The sequence below is a fragment of the Echinops telfairi genome, unplaced genomic scaffold (assembly GCF_000313985.2).
Source record: "Echinops telfairi isolate 266 unplaced genomic scaffold, ASM31398v2 ScPeMD7_31;HRSCAF=116, whole genome shotgun sequence".
In the NCBI taxonomy this organism is placed as follows: Eukaryota; Metazoa; Chordata; class Mammalia; order Afrosoricida; family Tenrecidae; genus Echinops; species Echinops telfairi.
In genome coordinates, this window is record NW_022103928.1 from 39,223,955 (window position 1) to 39,248,951 (window position 24,997).

General features: G+C 36.9%; 1 protein-coding gene across 4 annotated transcripts in view; it reads left to right on the forward strand.

Annotated features, from left to right (window-relative positions):
- LMBR1 (limb development membrane protein 1) overlaps nucleotides 1-15,046 on the forward strand; it is a 160,872-nt gene extending 145,826 nt beyond the window's left edge. For 3 of the 4 annotated variants that reach the window (XM_045289917.1, XM_004702332.2, XM_045289918.1), the window contains 2 exons: nucleotides 5,355-5,516; nucleotides 11,744-15,046. In XM_045289917.1, coding sequence (XP_045145852.1) covers nucleotides 5,355-5,516; nucleotides 11,744-11,829 — 248 coding nt within the window. In that variant the 3' untranslated portion in view covers nucleotides 11,830-15,046. The remainder of the gene's footprint in view (nucleotides 1-5,354; nucleotides 5,517-11,743) is intronic. The other variant, XM_030885593.2, reaches the window with a different exon arrangement.
- Nucleotides 15,047-24,997: the final 9,951 nt, after the last annotated feature.

Here is a 24,997-nt window from a genome sequence, read left to right on the forward strand (position 1 = left end):
CCAGCTATGCTATACCAGAGACAGTCTAGAATGGACTAATCCCACATTAGGTGTGGGCCTTTCCTTGAGCATGCCTGGGTCATTGGTGCCGGCTGCATGTGAAACTAGGAGGTAGTACAGTGTGAGTGTGCACATTCACTGCCCACACCTGATACGGTACCCACAGGCACGTGTGTCATCTGAGTGAGTCAGGGACAGCCCCCGTGCAGCCTCAAACCCAGTTTTCATGCCCACCTACAGCTTCTGTGTGGATGTGAGATTCAAACAGCCGAGCTCAGTAGCTAACCAACCAGACTATAGGAGGGAATGTGTGTGGTTGCAACCTGTATTATCTGCCTGAATAGCCTCTCCACTCTTGGGTATACAGACACGCATATGTGTGTATGTGTGTCTCAGGCCAGCTGTTCCAGTGAGGGGTATTTCTAGAGTGAAAGGAAGTTATTTCTTTCTGAATTGGAGATTGTATTTTCAGATCAGGGAAGGAATCCTGCCTGGGAGCAGACTGCTTTTAGAAACTCTAGGTTAATTCTGTTGAAGCTCTGCTGCTGGGAACCACATCTCCACATCAGTAGGCACCAAAACAAGACTTAACATTAAATCTGTTGGGCAGAATAAAAAGGAAACTGTAGTTTCCAGCATGTAAAATGTGGGAGAGGTTGATATGCACACATGTGTAATGGGTTATTTGTGCAAAACCAACATATCTTCTAGTCTATGCTTAACAAGTTCAGTCTTTACTCTAGCTTCTAGGATATGAAGAGTATAGTTTTAATAATTGTTTTAATATTCCTGCTACTCCTTCCAGCATCTGTGTTGTTTCTGGGCTGGTAATTTCCTCACAAGCATGCATTGATTAGTTCTCTGCTAGATACTCAAGCGGAACCCTCTGCAGTCCTCAAGTCCTCTGTGCAGCTCCCTCCTCTCCAGTACTCTGCCTCCTGAGTTCAAGAGCCTTGCCATCATCCCCAAGCTCCCAGCTCCCTCTTCAGCTCAGGGAGATTGCCAAGCTCTTTCTGTCCTCTCTGCCCTGTGGCCGCAAACTCTCGTTAGTCAATACATTTTCACAATCAAAGGGGTCATCTTGTTTGCTTCCTGCATCTTAGGGATCACTGACCTTTATTCTCTGATTATAATGCCCTGAAAAAACATTCTTTACTATATTTTTGCTCTATTTTTTAGTTGGTTCAGATGGGAGGGGAAATCTGGTCCCTTTTATTCCATTTTTCTTTCTGGAATGTGAAGTCAATAAACATATTCCTCATTGATAAACTTTAATGAAAATATACTTCCACAGTAAGTTTGATCAAAGGTTAAAAATAACTGTTTTAGCACCTCATCTTCCATTCCACTTCAAAAGTAGAGCCTTTCAAATTTCAGAATGACTTTTTTTTTAATGAATAAAACAATTGTCAATGACACTTTATTTATCTTTAAACTTACGATGTTTATTAATTGTTATTTGTAGATTTTATTATTTTATACTTTTAAAATCATGTATTTTTTTAATATTTGAAATCTAATTATTTCAAAAGTCCAGTTTACAGAAGGGTCTTTGAAAACCTGGGCAAGATAATAATTTAAACAACTGTTGTAAGAGTTAAGAGAGAAAATAAAATTGTTAATCCTAACGTTTTATGAAAGAATATTTCATTGATATATTTTTTTTATAACAAGATGTATGTATTCTCTTTGACAGGCTTACATTAAGGCCATAAACATCTGCCAGCCATTTGTGTAATGTACCAACATACACAATTCATTGATAAAGTTACTTTACTGATCCTTTTAGTGTGTCAAGCTCAGTAAATGCCTTCTTAACTTCATACTGCTTTAGGAACATGAATATGCTTGCTAAAAGTAAAAGTTGACTCAGGTGGGCTAAAGAACATAAATTCTATTGACTCATATGGTGGGTGGAGTAACCAGCTCTTTCTTGCAATGAGGTTTTGTTCTATACATTATTTCTTTTATAGGTATGAATAGAGAAAGGCCTTTAAGGAATATGCATAATACATTTTAGTTGGATCTTAGTGGGAGGAATTGATGTACCTTTTCTTTTGAAGAGTACTTTATCATTGACAGACATATGGCCTAATGCTTAGTTTTGATGTGTTTTTACCTTCTTAGCTAGTATATACTCATCTTTTAAAGAAATGAACTTTTGAATGAGAATAAGCACATATATTTTTGACTAGGAGAGCTAAATAACACCATAATTTAATCTTTGTTAAGGTTAGTATTTTACATGTACACTGTTCTCTACAAATAAAGATTGTGAAGGATACACTTAAATAACAAAAGTGTTAACACTCTAAGTTAATTTTATCTTTGTGTTGGTACTTTTAGTAAGAACCTATTTTACCATCTAATTTCTGTGACAAAAATCCCAGTTGTAAATGTAGAACAATGATTGTCTATATGGGTATTTTCTGTCCAATCTTTATAGAAGATGTTCAGTGCTAAAGAGATACATGTGTTTTTCTCAGAATTATCTCTATTGCAGTTGGTCAATATCATTTAGATTAAATTGACTCATATGGTGTGTAGAGTAATCAACTCTTTAGCACTGTGATATTTGAAACAACAATGGCTTTTGAACTGGGCCCTGTGATTTTTGTCTAGTACCTTAGTGCAGCTCAAAGGAGTCCTAGACATCTGTCTCTCTGGGCAACCTGAGACATCCTGGAAACAACACACGTAATGATAGAGATTGTGCCTTTCTTGGATGTTGTATATAAGGTCTTGACACTGACTTGCAAGAAACTAAGTTTAGTTCACTAAGAAGTTCTAATAAAGGCCCTTTCCATTTGTTGGTAACATGCTATGATAATACGTTCTGCTTCTTGACTTTACTCTTATTATGTGGTAGTACCTCTCACAAGTAGTACACAGGCCAAGTTCAGGTGCTGGTCACTATGTGTATATATAATCTCCATGTGTAATATGTACACCCCCAAATTAGTTAGTAGTCTGAGTGAAGGTAATTTTAGAATTTGTATTTATATTTCTTGTTATTTTTAAAGTGTTTGTTTTATCTGTATAATATATATGTATATAGCTATATATATCAGGAAATAGAATGCATAGAGAATAATACATGCTCAAATTTTGTTTTTACTAATGATAGTTCATGATTTTTGAAAAAATGTTGATGCCAAATAAGAATTTTGCAGAGCATCTACAGCCATGATTTTTATTCTGGGATTTATCACCCTCTGCATGAATGATATGCAGCATTTTGTGTATATATGTGTTTTTCTCAAGAGAAAATCCATAGCTCTCATCAGCTTCTTCAAGGGGTCTTTGACCCTAACGATTAAGTAAATCACATTCCTGCACTCTGGGCTGAACCACCGAAGCTTGTTTATGTAGGACTATATATTCTAAAGGAACTCACGTTGTTCAATGGGTAAATAGTGTACTGCTAACTCAAAAGTCAGCAGTTTGAACCCAACAGTGACCTGGCAATCGGATTCTATAAAGATTGTAGCACAGGAAACCTATGGGGCACTCTACCCTGTTCTATAGGCTCTCTACGGGTCAGAATCAACTTAATAGCACACAATAACAATATATCTCATTTATAGAGAAATTCATAGGCTAAATTAAATGGTACCTTATATGAAAAATAATTGGAACTATATTTAGATAGTTATTCTTTTTAATATTGCAAAGTTTTATTAAGGTTTGTATGTGGGAAATGACCAACAAGGTTATCACTTCATAATGTTACATGCTCGACTGATGTCCACAGAGCATCTCTTAGCTCCTTTCAAAGATATTATAATACATGTCTTCAATAGTCTTTTATCTATTTATAATGCTATGGTTGTGTTATCTTCTAAATTCAAACCCATTGTTCTTGGGTAGATGTGGCTACCTTCACACAATGAACTATTTTCTGAAATCTCCCCATTGCATATTATTCTGATTTCTCTAATAAACTACTTTCATGGTGGCTGTCCTTTTAGTAGTGGCTGATAGAATTTTATTTCGGTGGAGATGAAAGTTAAGTTCAAAAGTCAGCTGATAAGGTGAAATTGAGTTTATTCAAAATTGAGCTTGACTCTTGAGTCATCCATAATATATAATATGTATAATTTTGTTTACATAATCATGCTGTTCATTTTGTGTGCCATCCTACAGTCAATTATTATTATTTTCTCTAACTCTATGTAGTGAAAATTTTGTATGAACCTAAGTAACTCTTCAATATTCTTCTTAAAGTGTGTTGACAGCGATATTACCTCTCACCTGACTGATTTCTTGCATGATGTGTTCTATTTATTTATGTATTTATTAATGGCCAGAAAATGTTTCCTTTTACATGTTGTGCCAAGTAAGTATTGCTTCTGAGGTACCTGCTCATTAAATTGAATGAGCAAATTGGTTTTTAAATAAAATACTTTTTTAATTGTATGTGACTGAATATAAATACCTTAATGCATATCTGTTATGTCTCCACTGTGCTTCCAACTTTGCTATTTTATGACAAATCTATGGTATCCTATTTAGATTGATAGAATGTTGTATTTTCCTGAAAAGAATTACCTTACTTGTTCATTCATTTACATATTAAATATCAAACCTGTGTAAAGCTTTGTTCCAAATATTGGTATCATAAGAATGAAAAAGTCAAAATTCCTGTCCTCCAAGACTTATATTCCAATGGAGGAAGTAGTCAAAATTGGGGCAGAGGGCGTGATTTCAGGTAATGTATGCTATGAAGAAAAATCATTAGGATAGAGAACCTCCACTTAGGACAGGTTTAGCTGTTTTATGAAGGTGAGTCAGAGTTGCTTTCTCTGAAATAAGCACCTTTCAAACAGAGTCCTGAATAAAGAGAAGGGACAGAGAGTATGAGAATCTGGAGAAAGAATATTACCCATAAAGGGACAGCGGTGGGGCAGAGTGGGAGGGTTTGAAGGCTCTCTCCATTGTTTCTCTCATAACTCTTGCTTCCTGTGGCCCAAATTCAGTCGAGTCTTCCATCCTCCCTGTGTGAAGGGCACTGTGGCTTTTTCTATGGGAAGCATGAATTCTGACGGGGAAACCAGAAGTGCTGAGCCTTGGGTTATACAAGTGGCATGTATTCAAGTAGGTTAGGACTGGTTTGAAGTAGGCAAGTAAGTTAGGTAGGTTTGAAGTTGTTCGGAACTGGTTTAAGGTTGTTCTCTTAGATAGCAATTACATATTTTAAACTAGGATTATTTTATTCACACTTGGCACATAATGGAAACAAGTCCATAGAATTTATTCTTACTCAATTTTTACTTACTTTGTAACATATATATTGTAACCTAAATGATGTTTTACCTGGATTTCTTAAAGATCATTTTATTTATTTTTAACAGGAATCACTAGATTTGACCTACTTGGAGACTTTGGAAGGTTTAATTGGCTGGGAAATTTCTATATTGTATTGTCCTACAACTTGCTCTTTGCCATTGTGACCACATTGTGTCTGGTCAGAAAATTCACTTCTGCTGTACGAGAAGAACTTTTCAAGGCCCTAGGTAATCTTAAGGTTTATAGATACTTTTCTCTTTCTGCTAATTAACAATTTCTCCATTTGAGTTAGTTTTAAATCTTCAACTAAGCATTTTCCCAAATGTATTAAACCTTAGCGGTCAGATTGTTGGTTATGATCTAGTGCAAAATTACTTAATTTCACTAGGGTTTAGCTTCCCCATCTGCAAAATATGCTGCCTGCTTCCTTTTCAGATTGTTCATATTAATTGAACTAATGCTTATAAAGGACTTTGCCATAGCATCTGGCATGCCATCACTCATTGCCATCAAGTCAATTCTGACTCAAAATGACCTGACAGGCAGGGTAGAACTGCCCTTGTGCGTTTCCAAGACCTCTTTACAGGTGTAGAAAGTCTCATCTTTCTCCTGAGGAGCATGTGGTGGTTTCAATCTGCTGACCTTGTGGTTAGCAGCCCAACATGTAACCTACTATAGCAATAGGGCTCTTTGGTACATCATAAAAACTAAATGAATATTAGCTTTCTAATGTTATGATAATAGTGGCCATAGTGGTGGCTAGAAAAATACATGTTAAAGTATTTTGGGGCAATGATATCACTTATACTTCTTTTGGAGGGCTTGGGTTAAATATCAGGTTAACCAGTTCTCTTCAGTAAGCTGAGTAATTTGGGATAAAAACATTAGTATTCTTGGCATTGATGGTAGAGAGGGCGTTCATGATCATGTATCTCGTGAGTCACAGGTATTGTGGTAAATGTTGAAAATTGTTAGATTTGCCTAAAGAATATCATGTAGCCATAAATTTTATTTTTCATACTTACTTCCACATTAGCTAAATATATTTCATATTTTGTATTTTAAGGATAGCAGGACAACGTGAGACACTTGTTGTAAACTATCTTGGGTCTTGGGTGTATAATTTTATAATGAAAGACGGATAGGGCTGTGATTTAGTTGAGAAAATCCTGACATTAGCTCATTTTCCTGAACAGACACCAATGCTTATACCCAGTATTCCATTGTGACTTTTAGCTATATCCTGATTGATTGATTAAAGCCCTATTTTTAGATATACTGTATGAACATCAGTAAAGCTTCTCTTAACAATTTTGAATAATTAAAAAGATTAACTTTGGAAAGAAAATAAAGATGAGAAAATCCATCTAAATGTAGCTCACATTTGAGAGAGTGCTTACAGTTTCAGAAGATTTGCAGCTTCTGAAGAACTATGAAGCAGTTCTCTTCTGTATTACAGGATTGCTGTGCGTTGAAATCATCACAATGAAGGTGGATTTGGTTTAGTAACAGTGTGGGTGATGAAATATTGGCCTAGTGGGAAAAAGTTTTTTCAAATGGAGCACCAAATAATTGATAGATTTTTATGTTCACGTTTCATAATGTCGACTGAATGAAAAACTTTCAGATTAACTGGAATAAAATAGTCCCCTTAGTTACATATCTAGAATTAAGAATTAGCTTTTTAAACTTGTAGTATCCGCAAGATTGGTTATCCATAATTCCAGATAAATCCCCACTTTAATTCACTAAAATATGGTAGTTGCAACTGAATCTCTGTATGTTTAATGTTGAAGTTTTGGTATTTTACTAAAGAAGATTTTATTAAAGAAGCAAACTACCAAGGGCTCAAATAGAAAATAAATGTTTAGAAAATGATGATCACAACAAATGTACAAATATGCTTGGTACAATTAATGTATGGAATGTTATAAGGGCTGTAAGAGCCCCCAATAAAATGATTTAAAAATAAAAGAATTATAATATAAAAAATAAATAAAAAGATGCAACCTACTCTTAACTAAAGTATAGGGTCAGATCTTTATGTCACCTCTGAGCACAAGAGGCATTAGAATGCCTAAGTGTTGTGTAACTCTATTGAATAGATTGATTTTTTTCTTCTCCAAACATTTTCTGTTATTCCTGGGTAGAGTGCTTTATGTTAATTTTTAGACATTGAAAAATTTCTTAAGTACATGTGATGTTTGAATGATCTGAGATTTTAAATATGGTTTCACTGGGAGTTATAATTTGATTAGAAAATTGTACTTTCCTTTTTTTGTTGTAGGCTTTCTTTTTTTCGGGCACATAGTAAACACTTAAATTTGAGCTATGAGGATGGTAGTAGTGGAGGTGACTTTTTTCGAGCTTTGTCTCAGAAGGGAGACATTGTGATTTTTCAGCATGCATAACATATGCGTATGCTCCCTCTACTCTTTAAAAGTGTACTCATTCAAGTTATTTGTCTTAACAGTGTGTTTTCATTCCAGCCTAATCACCAAGTACCTTACTGGTGATTTCTAGACAAAGCTAGAAAAAGTTATCTCTGCTTAGCCATTTCTGTAGCAAGCCCTTCTTTAACATACTTCCCCAAATTCCACAAATGTGAACCTCCTAGTGAATCTTTCAATGGCGTAGTTATTCTTGGGCACTGAACCAGTTTTCAGATATTGGGTTAATTTTTTGTTTCCTTTACTTTTCATCTATTACAGGGAGACTGAATTTTACTTTTTCTTTCACTAAAATAGGCAGACGACATGCTACAAAATATGTGAATTTTAAAAATTTGCTGTGTTGTCTTAAGAGTGATTGAAAAAACCTGTATAACAGTTAGGTGGATTGCCTTATGGAATTTCAGGGGGAAAATCCTCTCCAAGAATTTTGTTGAGGTGTTGAAAATGTCTGGGCTCATGAGAATTACACTCTCTAAATCTTCTCCATAAATGCTACTTATGTATATCTGTATATCTTTGTGATTCATTTTTATTGAAGTGCTTGAAGTTTTAGTGGCATAAATTCTTACATATTTTTCTACCTTTCCTCAATGTGAGAGTATATTATGATTTCATATATCAGGAACATTATGTAAATAATTATCATATAATGCAGAAGGAAATTAATTTTTGCAAAATACCTTTCAATGGTGCGATAATATTTATGTTAAGTTTACTCTTGTTTCTCTTTGGGGGTGGGTAATGTTTCCATTGCCTTTAAAAAATTTATTGTTATGAATTAGGAGTTTACATTTCAGATCATCAATTTTGTATTCAATTTAAACTACTTTATTAAGCCTCCCAATATTTCACCCTGCTCTCCTCTTTTTTTTCTTCTTCTTCTCCCTTTTGTACAGTACTCTGCTCCTTTTCACCCAAGTTAACACCTGTCTGCCCTCTAGCAGATTGCTTCTTCTCCTTTCACTTTCCCTTCCACCCCTGGGAACCATCAAAGCCTGTTTATTTTAGTCTGGAATAGTTTGGGCACTACTGATGTCAACTCTTCTCTGAATTCTTGGGAGGATTTCCCAGTAAAGTCATCTGGGCCTGGACTTTTTGTTGAGAGTTTTTAAATGACCTGGTCTGTCTATCTCTCTCTCTCTGTCTCTCTCTGTCTTTCTTTCTTTTGCTATGGCTCTGTTGAGGTTTTCTATCCCAGTCTGTGTTATTTTGTGGAGGTAGTGTGTTTCTAGAAAATGCCACTTGTTTCTAGGTTTTCTATTTGTTAAAATAAAATCATTCATATCATTGTGTTTTATTTTTATTTCAGTTATTTCTGTTGTAATATCACCCATTTCAGTCATGCAATGTAATTTAAGTACTGCTTTAAGTGTCATTCCCCGCCTCCATCCCCCTCCCATAGTGGTGTCTTGTATGTTGATCTCAGTTTGATGTCTGCTGTTGTTGATTCTATCTAAAGACTCCTGTTTGTATTATTTTGTGAGGTTTGTTTTATTTTTGCAAAATCTCTAGTTTCTCCTTACCTAGAAATACCCAATTTCTCTCTCCTCTTTGAGGGATAATTTTACTGGAAATAAGATTCTTGGTTAGCAATTTCTATCATATATATGTGTGTGATATATATGTATATATCTAAATCATATATTTGGTATACATAATCACTTCACTGCCTTTTTGCCTACCTGGTGTCTGCTGAAAAATCTGAGTCCATTCTTATTGACTCCCCTTTAGAGTCCACTCTCTTTTTTACAAACTCCTCGGTACTCTTTTCTCTTTCTTGGTATTGGAAAGTTTGACTATGATAAGTGATAGTGATTGTCTTTTGGCTCTGTTCCATTTTAGGGTTGTTTCTGCTTCTTTAATGGTTACATTTTCTTCTTTCAAAGTGTTAGGGAAGTTTGCTTGCAGTAGTTCTTGGACTATCTTCTCTGTGGATTTTATTTTTTACTTTCCTGTTCTGTAATGCCAACGAAGCATAAGTTATTCCTTCAGATAGTGTCACAATGACTCTTAGACTTTTTGGTTTTTTTTTGTTTTACTCCTTATTGATCTTATAAATTAAAATCGAGAGATTTTTCTTCAAGCTAATTCAGCTTTTCGTTGCTTCAGTTCTACTGCTTTGTTCTTTTAAAGTGTCTGCTTCTGTAAAATTAATCTTCTAGATTTCTTTTGGTCTGGCCTTTAATTTTTCACTAATTTTTCCCACTCAATGCCTTTCCTTCCTCATGAGGGTCTTTTGGCTATGTATATTAATTACTTGTATGTGCCAACATACCTTGCTTCTCTGTGTTAACTGAACTTGATGGTTGTCTCTGAGACATTGTGATGTACTTGTTAGAGGTATGAGGCTGGCTGAGTTCTGTGAGGACAATTGACTGTATAAAGTCATGTGTTGTTAAAACAACAAACCAAAAATCAGAAACCAGTAATAGCAAAAATAGACGGGAAAAAACCCCAAACCAATAAATTAGCAAACCGCCACACGAATAGGTACTCTGCACATACCCACTCAGCACACACCTGGAACCAGCAGCTGAATTCCTTCGCAGTCCTCATTGTGTGCTTACCAACGTCCCACCGTGAGTTCCCATAGTTGTAGCCTTTTCACTGGTTACTTAAGAGTAGAATCTGGACCCCAAAGGGTTATGGGGAGTTACAAATTATTCCTCTCTTCTTGTGCTCTGTGTTCTTCTGCTGGTGGATTATCCAAACATTAAAAGAAGATGACCATAAGAAAAGAAAAGCCTGGTTTTCCCCCAGACCTCTGAACTGCAGCGCACTTCCATGGAGGTCAGGGGGTATGGATATTAGTGTTGCTTTCTCTCCTTTTGTGGCTGGCATTCTACCAATAGCAAGGGGGCTGGGGGGATCTAGCCAGCAGCTGCTTTTCTGCTCCAGGACAGTTCAATAAGCCAAAGCTTCCATCAGAGCCTTTGTTAGAACTATGTGAGTGGTCCCCACCTCTGCTGTTGGGAGCATGCAGCAGTTCGGGTACCTGGAAGCCAGCCTGAGAACCCAGAAGGGTTTTGCCTGCTTATGTTACGTTTGCTGTGCCTCCCATGCTGTGTGGTGCTCCTGTCTGGTGCACTCCTTCCTCGGGCTGCCCTTGCTGCCTTGTGCATGTGAAGGGAGGGGCACACCAGCCACTGTGGCCCACTCACTGCTCAACTCAACTGTGGGGTGTGGGGAGCCAGTGGGTTGTCCACCTCATCAGCTCTGCAATGTAAGAGGAATTTTTCTGCCACTAGTTGACCCAGGCATACATCCCAGTTGTGCTATCTGCTGACCCAGCACTACAAGTGGAGCGGCTTAGTTCTGGCAAGCGGAGAATTGCCGATGATCGCTAGTCTATTCTGCTCCCTGGTTTCTCGATAAGTGTGTTTGGCCCCCTGAGCTACACTTTACTTGGAAAGCCAGGGCCCCAAGGGTCTCCTCTGCTCCCCCTTGCTGGCGTCTTTGTTGAAGAGGGAATGAGTAGCGTGCCTATATTGCCGTCATCTAGGAATCCATTGCTTTTCTTCTTAATTACATGGCTAATATATTACTTTGTCTTTTCAGATGATTTCTTGTGTGTGTGCGCATGTTAAAAAAAAGTGGGATAATGCATCTCAGTTTAGGTTCCCTGGGCCGCACAGTCTAAAATGGATATGTAGGGGAAAAGCAGTATCCCTCCTGTGCTGTGACACCATCCATCTATCTCAGCAGACACCTCAGCAGACTCAATTGGGTGTCTTGGCTGTGGGATGACCTGTCCATGCTCCACTGAACTGAGTATATGGGGCCAGGTCTTTCCACCTACATGTTCTTAACTGCTGGATACTGCCATCCGGGGAACGGGCATTATTTCATCCATGAAGGCGATTGATAGCAAGGGAAGAAGGTTCTGATGCTAAGTTGTACCACAAAACATTGCATTCTGTTTTATGGCACGTTTGCCTCACCCTGTTACATAACCACACAACAATATAACATTTCTTACCATTTTCTTAATTTTTCTGCAGGGCTTCATAAACTTCACTTATCCAATGCTCCAAGAGATTCAGAAACAACAAAACCTTCTGCAAATGGACATCAGAAAACACTGTGAGATACACAGTGAGCAACTTTCTGCACTCAGAGAGCGAAGAACTCCAAACTCATGACATTCCTGTCGGTGATGCCAATGCTTCCTACTGATGGTGGTTTATATTTAGGGTCGGCGTCACTTTTTCATAATTGACTGAGAACTTAACCATTGCCGATCTTTTTAAACTTTGACTTTGCAGTAGTTTCCAGTGAAATCTAGATTCCTTCAAGAGGTGTGTAACAGCAGTTTTCTGTGGACACATTTGCTTGCATCGCTAAATAGAATCGTTCACAGGAAAAAAAACCTTTTGCCTACCATGAAACTGTTAGAAAAGGCAAACTTTGGGACTTTCTAAGGAGTCATTTAAATCTCATCTTATACTTTGTCAAAATGTATAGATCTACACACAAGCATCCTTTATTTGAAGTGATGGTTCTACAGGGAAAAAAATTCAGTTTTCAGATGCAGTAACAATTGCTTAGAGTGCACTGAATTTCAGTGGGTGTATTGAAACTGTAATTATTGCCACTTATCTTCATGTCCTTAGGAAAAACAAAAGCCTAGCCTCTGATTCATGTTACTGATATTGATTAGACTTTGAGACAATGGAAAATACTAATTTCTTTAAAAATAAGCCTTGGTAGGAAGCTACAAGAATATCTTACATTGTACAGAGTGATTAGCTGTGGTAGAAGTTATTATGTAATCCTAAGTCTATGAAAGTTGATATGTATGGAATTCAATATTACCTCTAATAACATAGTTGCCAGTGTTGAACACACTTGTAACTTAGATTTTGCCTTATAGGCTATATGTACACTCAGTTGCTTTGTTGTTGTTGTTTTTGTTTTTAGAGTTTACTTTTTAAAAAGTCACTTAATTCTCTGTGCTTTGTGACTCTTATGAAAAATATAAATGCTCACTAATAGAAGACACTCCTTTCATCACAGTCTTTGGGTTTGGGTTACTTTGTGTATGCCAATTCAAATGATACAAGTTTACCATTTTAATACCCCAAACTCCCATGTCAGCATTCATGATGGAACAATAGTTTTGGAGTGAGCTGATAATCATTCAGCTCTTAAACTGTCAATCATTTTTGGGCTGGGTTTTTGACTTTAAGTCCACGGAATAAAATCACTTTAAACTTTAAATTGAAATTTAAACTCTGTGTTAACACCCACCAGGATGGATACCTAAAATTTTGCATGCAAAAGATATGAGATGGACCCACGTACACACAAAATCCATAGTTATGCAATTTATATAAAAATGTATGTTCACACGCACTGTGTGTATGATAGTATTGTCTGTGTTCAGACAAAAGTAAAGGAAAGTTTTTCTTAAATTGTTGAAAAAAAAGATTTTTGGAAAAAAGCAAGCAGAACAGGCAATATGCAGTTCTACCCTGTCCTGCAGGGTTGCTGTGAATCAACATCGACTCCATGGCAGTGAGTTTGGAATTTTGGTTTTATGTATTTGACATCAAAACTTGCACATAGAACTGAAATAATATTTGAAAGTTTGTTTTTATATTTATAAACTCCATCTAGTATATCTGCCTGTGTATACATCTATATTCTTTTCTGGGCTTCTCTTTTAACATTAAAGCTTGGTTTTAAAATAAAAGAATATTTTGATTCTAAGCAACACTCAGTAAACATGACTAGTCAAAAATTTGTGGATTTCTCAACAGTGCAGTTGATCTCCATATACCTGGACACTAATAAAAATTGGCTGCTTTCTCATTTCACTGTTAATTTTACCTATTTAAGCATTGATTTCATATTTTGATTTTACTGAGCTTGGGATCCCTGCTGTGAGCAGACCAAATCAGAGAAAAGAAATTACCCCAGGTGTGTACTCAAGACTTTTACTCTAAATTCAGGGCATGCTCAAAAGAGTTCTTGATTTTTATAAGATTTCTGAAAACTTGGAGTAAAATATTAAACTTTTCAATGTTTTTATCAACTTTTTTATTTATTTGAAAGTTTCTTTCTCTTTGAAGACTTAAGCCAGGTTTGGCCCAGTAACCTTAGTTAAAATGTGTTATAAATCCCTGCAACTTTTATTGAATACTGTCTTTATTGCTCTTGAAACTGATGAGGTGTAATGTGAAAGGATAATTTTAAAGAGTGATTCTCTGATACCTTTTATATAAACACATTGTTAAATACTCGATCTACTTTATAATCCCAGTAACTTCAGGCTCTAAAAACATCTCCTATATTTTTGATCACATACAGCATAATTTTTTTCCCCTTGAGATTTACTTCAAATACAGGTGCTTCCTTCCATTGGACATATGGCAGTGGCTGGTTTGTATGAAACATAGGACAAAAATGTATGGCAAACTACTGACCCCTGTCCAAGCAATAAGTGTTACTCTGAGGATCTTCCTTCTGCTGCAGCGTGATACACCAATGAGAGGAGGAGGCAGATAAACCCTCTAAGAGAGTACAACTGCCGGTGCATTTACCTTTGGCAGGCCACGTGTAAGGGACTGAATTAAGTCAATTGGGTCCTTTTATGTCTTCTCACCTCTAATATCTATTTTTAAAGACATTAGGCGCTGAATCACAAAGTTTCTTGAGACTGATTTTTATCAATTTATTTTGTGACATTTCAACATTTCAATGAATTACCTTAAAATTAGTTTTACAGATCATAGCTCTTGTCATAACTTCTTAGGATTTTCCAAGTTATTTCCTTAAATATATTTCCTTAGCTGTATGATAATTCTATATTAAAACAGACTTGTTCTAAATATGAGACTTAATGTGAAAATTATGCATACACAAAGACAGTAAAACATTAGCAACTAAGCTTGCTACACTGAGAATTTATTAGTGGATACTGATGAAGCCTTCTGAATTGGTTTGAATCTTAGGTGTATTAAAGGTGCATATATAACCACTCTTTCTAACATCAGCATCTGCCTTAGTAACAGTTCAGGATAATTACAGTCAACACAAAGGGTTAAGTCACTCAAATGTTCGTGTAGGATTTTTTTCCTTGTTGTTAGTACAAAATTTACTGCACAAAAGTTGAATTCTCAGACAAAACGTATTGACTTTGTAAACTCTAAATATTAGTGTTTTAATGTTAGGAAGCATATGTAAATTGTTTTTGTTTATAACTTCCACTGTGAAATTGTCATCTAGTCTGATTTGTTTCTATAAAATACATTGTTTTAGTTTTTAAATGCTTTAAAAATTAAAGTTTTGTAAAAAAGTGATTTCATATTTTTGTTTGCAAACAAGATGTGTTTTTGAAGATGATAGCAAATACAATAGTGTATAAAACCTAAGGGTATTTATTGGGTACTTCCACTTCAATTTTATAAAGGCCCATAATTATACAGGTAGGGTTGTGAATAAGGGGAGAAGTATATAGTTTCTATTTTTGTTGTGGAGCTATTGATAGATCAACCTAAAATGCAGCATCAGTAATTGAAAGCAATCATCTAGATTGGATTCTCTAATTTCTTCTGCAGATGGATTGTGGTCTGCGCAGTGTCATCGGGAGTTCTGGGAAGAGTACAGTACATGCCATTAGCATCTGGCCAACTCAGAGAGACATTAGCTTTACAATACTGCCTTTCACTCTGGTTGAAACAATAAGGAAGATACTTTACACACACACACACACACACACATCTTTAATTTCCTATTGCTTTACAACACTGCCTTTCACTCTGCTTGAAACAATAAGGAAGATACTTTAAACACACACACATCTTTATTTCCTATTGCTGCTGTAACAGGACACACACACACACACACACACACACACAATATCTTTATTTCCTATTGCTGCTGTAACAGGACACACACACACACACACACACACACAATATCTTTATTTCCTATTGCTGCTGTAACAGGAGTGCCCCAGGGCTTTCTCAGTGTAGAAGCCTAGAAGTCTGAATTCAGGTGACCAGCTCAGTGGAAGGCTTTCTCTCTGTGTCAGCTCTAGGCAAAGGTCCTTGTCTTAACTTCTGTCCCCCAGTCTCTTGGTGGTCGTTGTGGCGTGGCATCTATTTCCCCCATCTCTGCTCACTTGCTTCTGGTCTTAATCTGCTCTTTTCTATATTCAAAATAATATGGCTTCTTAAATACAACAAAGAAGATCTCGTTCCTAAATATAGGTGCTACCATTTATAATAAATACATTTTGGGAGAAGGGGGCACAGTTTAATTCATAACACATATAAAGCATGTGATAAGATGATACCTACTTTAATTATGTGTGATGCCTGCTAGTATTTTCTATTCTGTTTCATTGTTATACTTTAAAGTGCTAGACACAACCACTGACTTATTTCCTACTGTCCTGATAGAGAGCAGACTTCAGTTTGAAAAACCTGACTTCTTGAAAGAAAAATTAATACAAATACACTTTTTTTGAGTATTGTTCAGGTAAAATTCATTATGAATATAATTGGAGGAAAATCTTTATGCAAATTACTGAGTATGCCATCAATGTAACTAATATTGGTAGAAATTGCCACACTGGTTTATAAAATCTTAAAACTGGGTGATTGCGCCACATGGAATATCACGTGATTCAGGAATGAACAGCTAACTTTCAACAGATGTTCATTTACTTCCAATTCTGTGTAATTCAATTAGAAACAAAAGTGAAGTTCAAATATAATCAAATAGAGAATCAGATAAACCCAGTTATCTCAGACATCTTTGATATGACTCTTACTTCTAAAGGTAAGAAAGATCGATGAGAAGCCGGGGCTCTGGACAGCACACAGGCCCTCTGAGGTGTGTAATTACTGAGGAGCCAGTGACGCAGGAGGATCCTTAATCTCGGAATTTCTGAGGCCTGGATTCAAATGTGGGTTGTGGATCTGAGGAAGAAGGAGTTAATAGTCGCTTAAAATATTTTTTGAATGCTTTCATGGACTTTTCTTACCCTTTGAAAAAGTGATGCTAAGCGAATAATGTTCCAAATAAGGGCACCTTGTTGTTACTAGGTGCCATCGAGCCTGTCCCAACCTGTGTACCACCGAGTAAAACACTGCCTGCGCCTGCGCCTTCCTCACAGTTGTTCTTATGTCCAAGCCCGGTGTGGCAGTCACCGTGGCAGGCCGTCTTATTGACGGCCTCCTTCTTTGTCTCGGCCCCCATCTGCTTTAGCAAGCAGGAGGTCCCTAGAATTGAGGATATGTAACGCAATGATAGCTGTTATATCGAGGCTGCAGGTTTTCTTTCAGTATCTTGAAATCGCTTGTAATATATTGACAGTAGACTTGGGGAGCTTACTGTTCCACTTAAATGACATACTTTTAAAAAATCATTTTATTATCTTTTAACACCCCCCCCCCCCACTGTTAGAAAATTCCCTGTAACTTCCTTTTGTACCTTTAATTCAGGATAAAGAGCGATTCACTTTTTCTTTCTTTTCATCTTTCATGAGATCTCATCACAGACCTTGAAGTACAGGTGGAAAGGGCTTTGAGGAATGCAGTGTTCTGTTTTTCAGGCGTACTTTACCTCACAACAGCCCTGAAAAACTGAGCAAACGCCTGTCTCCACTTTACAGATAAGCACCTGAAATGCACAAACATTAAGACATTTAATGTCTCCAGTCACACAAGTAGTGGGTTGACAAACTGGATTTGAATGCAGGTTAGTATAACCTCTATCTCACCATTTTCTTCTTTATTTCTCTTTTTTCTTTACTTTTCCTTATTTCTTATCCCACCAGCTGGTCAGAATTTTTGAACACCAGCTAATGAATCATGTGTTGCAAATATAGCCAAGGATTTCAGCACCATCTCTCTTCCTAATTGCCCTGAGTGTTGATCGGAGATTGAAAAAGTGTGCCAGGGTCTCTTTTTTCTTCTTCATATTTCTAGGCCTTATTATCAAATCCGTGTTTTCAAGTAAATGTTTATTGTTTAATGTGCTAAACATTTAACTGCCTAAAATGCAGATAAGACTAATGGATTCTAAAATGAGACCAATTTTATGTATATATCTTGCAACAATAAGCCTTCCTGCATAGTAGTAATAGTAATATCAGTAGCAGCAGGCACAGTGCTTTCCTTGTCCCCAACATTATTTTAAGAATTTTAAATATGTGCGTTTATTTATAAGCATATTGAATCCTGACAACAACTCCGTGAAGTAGGTACTGGTGCTGTTACCATTTTGAGGATGAGGAAACAAACACAAAAGAGGTTAAATAACATGTCCAAAGACACAGAGCTCCCGATTCAAGCCCACAGTGTCTGGCTCCCCAGAAGTTGCCTATAGTCATCTCACAAATATTTCTTCTGAGATATATTTTACTTATGGATTACAATTTATGAGAAGAAGCTACCTATTTCTATAGGGAAGTCCCTCCATAGACTTATAACACACCCTTAGAAGAACACAAAATCTCTAATTCTTTGAGAACTGATCAAAGGGACTTGGATCTAAATATTGTCTAAGAACATACTGTTTTAAGCCATGTCCAATGAGGACACGGCACCAATTAGAGTTTACTGCTTAGGTAGCTGAGGAGCCCAGGTGGCATAATGATTTATGTTTTGGGTGACTAATTGCAAGGTAAGGAGTTTAAAACCACCAGCTGTTTTATGGGAGCAAGATGAAGCTTTCCACTCCCATGAAGAGTTACAATCTTGGAAACCCACAGGAGCAGTTCTACCCTGTCCTAAAGGGTCACTATGAGTGCAGACGGCTTACTGTGAGTTTGGTTTTTGGTTACTTTATCTGTTTGTTTTTTGATGAAATATCTGGACTTTAAGAATATTGTTTGATTGCTTTGATAGGAACCTTTTGGGGGAAAGTTCTTAGCAATACTACTTTGTTCAGCTTGTCACAGCTAAATGTTTCCAGTGATCAAAACTTCTTGTTTGGGCGAGGCTTAGACATAGGAACCTCAAGTTATTGGTGCCTTAAAGCTAAGAATATAGGCTTTGTAACTGGGCAAACCTAGATTTGAATCCTGGCTCTCTTACCTAACTAGTGTGTGAGTCCAATCAGCTCACACTTCCTAATAGACAGGTGTTGTCTATTTCACGAAGACTTTCTTTTTTTGGTGATCCAACTGAGTTTTTTTTTATAAAGATAGAAGTTTCAGGCTTTATAGTTAACTGAACACAATGCTTATCCAACAAGTCATCGGGGATCTTTACTGGAAACACGCGACAACAACAACAAAACTCACTGCCATTGAGTCATCAGTTCTGATTCATCGTGAGCCTGTTAGAGGGTTTCTGAGGCTGTAAATTTTTACCAGAGCAGACAGCCTCATCTTTCTCCTGCGGAGCTCCTAGACACTCACCAATTGTTCATTTTAAAATTATTTAATATTCTTTGATAATCACCTAGCATCTTAAAAATCATATCTCAATTAGCTGTTGTAGATCCTGAAGAGGGTAAAACTAAGCCTTTACAATTTTTAACTGTGCAGCTTGTATAAAAATAACTGAGGCAGGAACCTTAAAAGCCACACAGTGGCAGGTGTTGTCTATTTCACGAAGACTTTTCTTTCTTTTTTTGGTGATCCAAGTGGGTTTTTATAAAGATAGAAGAAGTTTCGGGCTTTACAGTTAACTGAACACAGACACCCTCATGGCACTGCACACCCACCGGTGGCGGCCCGAGGCGAGAGAGCGACCTTGGCGTGGCCGCGCAGCGGGAAGAAGCTCAGGGGTTCTCAGCTGTTTCTTATTGAACTTTTCACTCATTGTGGGCTCCTAGAACTAGGGTTCTTGTATTGCTGATGAGGGTTTGAGGTTGATGTTGGCTGTATTAAAAGGTTGTAAAGAAAAAATGTTTTTGAGTCTCACTTTAACATCTATGTTGTGTTTTATTTGGTGAGGCTTTAAAGTCTAAATGTATCAAACACTAATTACAGTTTCCTTTTGTTGTTTTGTCCTGGAAGTATAAAGCAAGTCTAAGGCCACAACAGGCAATACTTGTGGGTCTTTAAAATGCCTCCTTGGATTCACCTAATTTAATGATTAAATTTCAGTCGTTAGGTGTGTACGCGTTTGCAATCCGTGTGGCTACTCTGACAAACTAGGGGCCAGCGTGGGGTATTGTTATGTAAGAACTGTCATTTTAAAAGTGAAACTACCTTTGTTAGTTTTGTGCACTAATATAAGGAAGCTTCAGAAAGTTATGGAGAAACAGAATTAAGAGATTATTAATAGAGTTTCCACTTTTGAAGCTTCCCTTGTATAACACATGCTCACGGGAGCACCTTCAGTGCAAAGGAAAATACAAAAGGAGAATGTCAACGTGCTCCGGGACTCCAGTACCTGGAGGAAGCAGTTTTGACGCAGACGTTTCACTCTGTCATTCCACACAAATGAGAACAGCCTTTCTATAACCTGTTTTGCTCATTGATTTCTTTCCATTCCAACAGATGTAGGTTTTATCGTTATATTGAATGACTATATAGTGTTCGTGTGTCACGCACACAGACTTGTAATACCACCTCAGAAATCCTTATTTCCTGGAAATGAAAGTCCTGGTTCAAAGAAAAATGTCATCATATTATTCCCACCTGCCTCCCGAAGCATGCCACAATGTGTTACTCTAGCTACACTGGATTTTCCCAGTGTTTTTATCTTCCTGGTAAACCGACAAATATTTCTATTGTTTCTCTTTACATTTTTAAATAACTAGTGCAGGGGAAACATCTTTGTTTAATATCTAATAGCTATTTGTATTTATGTTTTTGTGAATTACCATGAAAACACGTAGCTCATATGTCTTTTGACATATTCATAATATCGTTATTGGTTTGTGAAAACTGTTGATATATTTTGCATAGCAACTGGTTACCTTTTTGATATAAATATTTATCTCGGTTATATGTTTGCTTGTTTTTTAACCTTGATGTTTGGGGGATTTTTGGTGTACAGAAACTTTAAATTTTATTAGTAAAAATTACATTAGCCCCTATTTCTTGATGTCATGCATAGAAAAGTCTTTTCCCCCTCCAAGGGGATGGGGGTGGGAAATAAAGTTACCCATCTTTGCTCCTACCTACTTAAATACTTTTAAGAATATAATTGCATATCATAAATATTTACCTTTTTAAAAAGTGTACAACTCATGGGTGTTCAGTTTATTCACAAGATTAAATAACCATCACTGCTATCCAAGTCCAGAATATTTGTATCACTTCCAACATCCTATCTCAACGAAAGCAGTCAGATAGTGGTTGTACAGTCTATTATGTGCCACATATAACTATCTTTTCTTCCAACTAATAAATAGAACGAATTACAATTTCATTTTGAGTGTCAGTGTACAGTGCTGAAAAGCCAGCTTTTCACTGCTGATAGGTATGGCTGTGTGACTTCGCTCTATCCAGTGAGATATAAGGCTTAAGTGCCGTGTGGGACTTCCAGGAAGACTACTGAGAAGAAGCTAAGCATATCAGCAGGAGCGCCATTTTACCCTTCCTCCTCCTGATGTGGAGCACATGGGAAGACTGCACCACAAAAGCCATTATGGACCACAAATTTACCTTAGAAGGTGCTTGATAGCCCTAGATCTGCTATACCTGCCTATACTTTGGGGCTCCAGATGTGAGATGACAGATCCTTTTGTATTGAAGTCACTGTAATCAGGTCTCCAGGACAGTGCAAGTTCAAGGCTAGAATCCTCATCTCCTATGTAAGAGGCCCAAGTTTGATTCCCTGCCAGTGCACCTTAACTTCACCACCCATTTGTCACTAGAGACTTACATGTTGCTATGATGCCGAACAATTTTTGGTGGAGCTTCCAGAATAAGATGGATTAGAAAGAAAGGGTGGCCCTCTACCTCAGAAAATCAACCAGTGGAAACTATGGGATCATTGTGGTCTGTTCCACAACTGACCGTGGGGCTGGTGTAGGTTTATGCTGTGTTAAGGTCCATTGTGTGTGAGGTCACTGTTAGTAGTTGTTCAGTTTGCTGGCAGTAACCACCACAACAAAGAATCAGGTCCCTGTTACTAGCAACTGACTAATGGTCTTAGGATTCTTGATAATATCCTATATGAGACAGTCCTATATCTACTATTCCTATTTTATGAACTAGATACCCATAAATTCTGTATCTCATTTGTCTTGTTTTTAAAGCTGATTTTGCAGACTATTCCCTATTAATGTATCAATTACCTCGTATTTTGAATTATGGATACTTAAATATATTCTTGATGTCGTGGAGCTGTTTTCAGTGACTTATTCTTCGTATACTTCCAGTTAATACATATGTGTAGACATATATTAGGAGATACATTTTTTTATACCAGTGCTTCCCAAAATGGGAGGCACCACCCTATGAGTGCTACTGGAATACCCCAGGGGCTGCAAAAGCAGATAACTGCACATTTTCCTGGATTATGAGTTACAGTACAAGTGTTTGTAATTTCCAGGGGGATGCTGAGTAATTTTTTTTAAGGTGGTGGTAGGCCAACTAAGTATGGGAGCCTGTGCTTTAGACAAACTAGCATTCTTGTTGTCAAATATAATTTTAATTTAAAAATAGCCCAGGTATTATTGGTGAAATTGGGATAAAGTCTATAGGTTAGCTAATCTAATTAACCCTAATACTAGTGTTAATTTCTGAGTTAGATAATTATACTATGGTTATGTCAACATTAGTAGAAGTTAGGTGAAGGGCATTTAGGGTTTTGTCCTACTTTTGTAAGCTTTATAAGTAAATACTTCCAAAATAAAAGTTGTTATATTCCAGAGGCACTGTAAATATTATACTAGTTTCAAAAATGTAGCTAAAAGTTTCATCTGCAAGGTGCCCTGAGGACAGAATCCAGGCTCTGAAGGAAGTGTGGGCTTGGTTAATTGTAGACTTTGATGGCCACTGTCTTACACTGAGTTCTCTAGAGAAGCAAAACCAGTGAAGTGTGTGTGTGTGTGTGTGTGTGTGTGTGTGTGTGTGTGTGTGTGTAGTGGTAGTAGTGGCAGTTGGAGGGAGGGAGGTATAGATAACTATAGTATTTAGATATATTTATCTCAAGGAAGTGTCTCATGCAGTTCTATGTAGATGTTGGCAAGTTCCAAGTTCTTGAGTCAAATGTTTTTGCATCTTTTCTGAACACAATGTTATAAAATTAGAAGTTAGCAACAGAAAGGTCAAGGGGGAACATCAAATACATGGAAATGAAGTAAGACCCTGCTTAAAGCTACTGAGTAATAGAAACAAAACAAAACAAAAACACATCAAAATTTTTGTGACACAGCAGGGAAATGCTCATAGGACAATTTATAGTAATACGTACACACATCAAAAAATAAGAACTAAAACCAATATCTGAACCCAACATTTCTACTGATTAGAAAAGTAAAAGCAAAAAGAGACTACAGTCACCATATATCTTGACCATGTGGGAGTCATTCCAGGGATTTAAGGATGGATTTGCCTTAGAAAAAAAATCAACACAATCCACCACATAAATAAAGGAGTCACTTATGACAATTGATAGGAAAAAGGCAACAGACAAAATTCCACACCCATTTTAAAAACAGTTTTCTTTACATAGACTTCCCATGTCATACAATTTAATCATTCAATCATATTAAAGTTTGTGTAGTCATCATTACAATCAGTTTTTTTCTTATACTCATTGTTGTTAGCTCCTTGTTTCCTCCCACCCCATCTTCCTCTGCCAATCCCCTATCCAGTTACTATAGATCTATCTACCTATCCTGGACTTCATATACAGAAAATCATACAAAACACAATCCTACAAAGTCATACAAAGCAAATAAACTCCACAAAACATAGAAAAACCTCAATCAAAGAGAAAGCAGAAAATATTAAAAACTGAAACAACTTTAAAATGGGTCAAAAGGATGAAGGGAGACGTTGGACAGGGCAAGATATGACAAAATACCCATTTATAAACTATCAAGGGCTCATGCGGGAGGGGGGAGCAGGGAGGGAGGGGAAAAATGAGGACCTAATGTCGGGGGTTTAAATGGAGAGAAAATGTTTTGAGAAACGATGTACAAATGCGCTTTACACAATTGATGTGTGTATGGATTGGGATAACAGTTGTATGAGCCCCTAATAAAATGTTAAAAATAAATAAATAAATGATGTTATTACATTTTAACCTAACTACATCTGCCATAGTCAGCCTCACAATGCTCTCTGTATGATAGCATGCTATTCACATCCCTTGATTGTTGTCCAAAGGCATTCAGTGGGGACAGACCATGTGGGGGACCCTGCACATGGATCTTGGGCTTCTGTCATCCATAACCTTCTGCAAACTGAATGTTCACAATTTAAGCTTTCATACTATAACCACCTTTGGATTTGGGTTTATTACTTACAGTCCTTGGATCTCACAGGCTGGTGCCAACACCCATTCTTGGTACACAAATTTAGCAAAATGGTATTAGAAGGGCATAATTTAGGGCATATACACAAAACCAATGGCCAACATTATTCTCAACAGGGAGACTGAAAATGTTCCTTTTGTGAATGGGAACTAGACGAGGGCATCACCACCACTTTTATTCAATATTTCATTGGAAGTCACAACCAGGGCAATAAGGCAAGAATAGAAAATAAATGGTTATGTTGTCAGGAGAGACCAGTCCCTGGAGAAGAGCACATTTGGTAGAGGGGCAGTGAAAAAGAGGAAGGCCCTTAACAAGATGGATTGACACAGCGGTGGCATAGATGAGCTCATTGTGAGGCTAGCACAAGACTGGGCATTGTTTCATTTGCTTGTACATAAGGTTGCTATGAGTTGGAACTGACTTGATGGCACCTAACAACAGCAATACAGGATACAAATACACTATCGGATATAACTACGAATACATAAATAGCAGAGACAAACCAGATGACAGGCACCTCATTTATGCCAATCAAGAGTTCACCAAAAAAAAAGAGTTCACCAAAAAAGCACAAAGAGAACAATGCAAACTGGGAAAAAAATTTTGACCATGGCATATTGGTGAAGGGAGATGTTGGACAGGGCAAGATATGACAAAATAATAATATATAAATGATCAAGGGTTCATGAGGGAGGGGGAAAAATGAGCTGATGCCAAGGGCTTAAGTGGAGAGTAAATGTTTTGAGAATAATGAGGGCAATGCATGTACTAATACGCTTTACACAATTGATGTATGTATGGATTGTGATAAGAGTTGTATGCGCCCCTAATAAAATGATTTTAAAAAA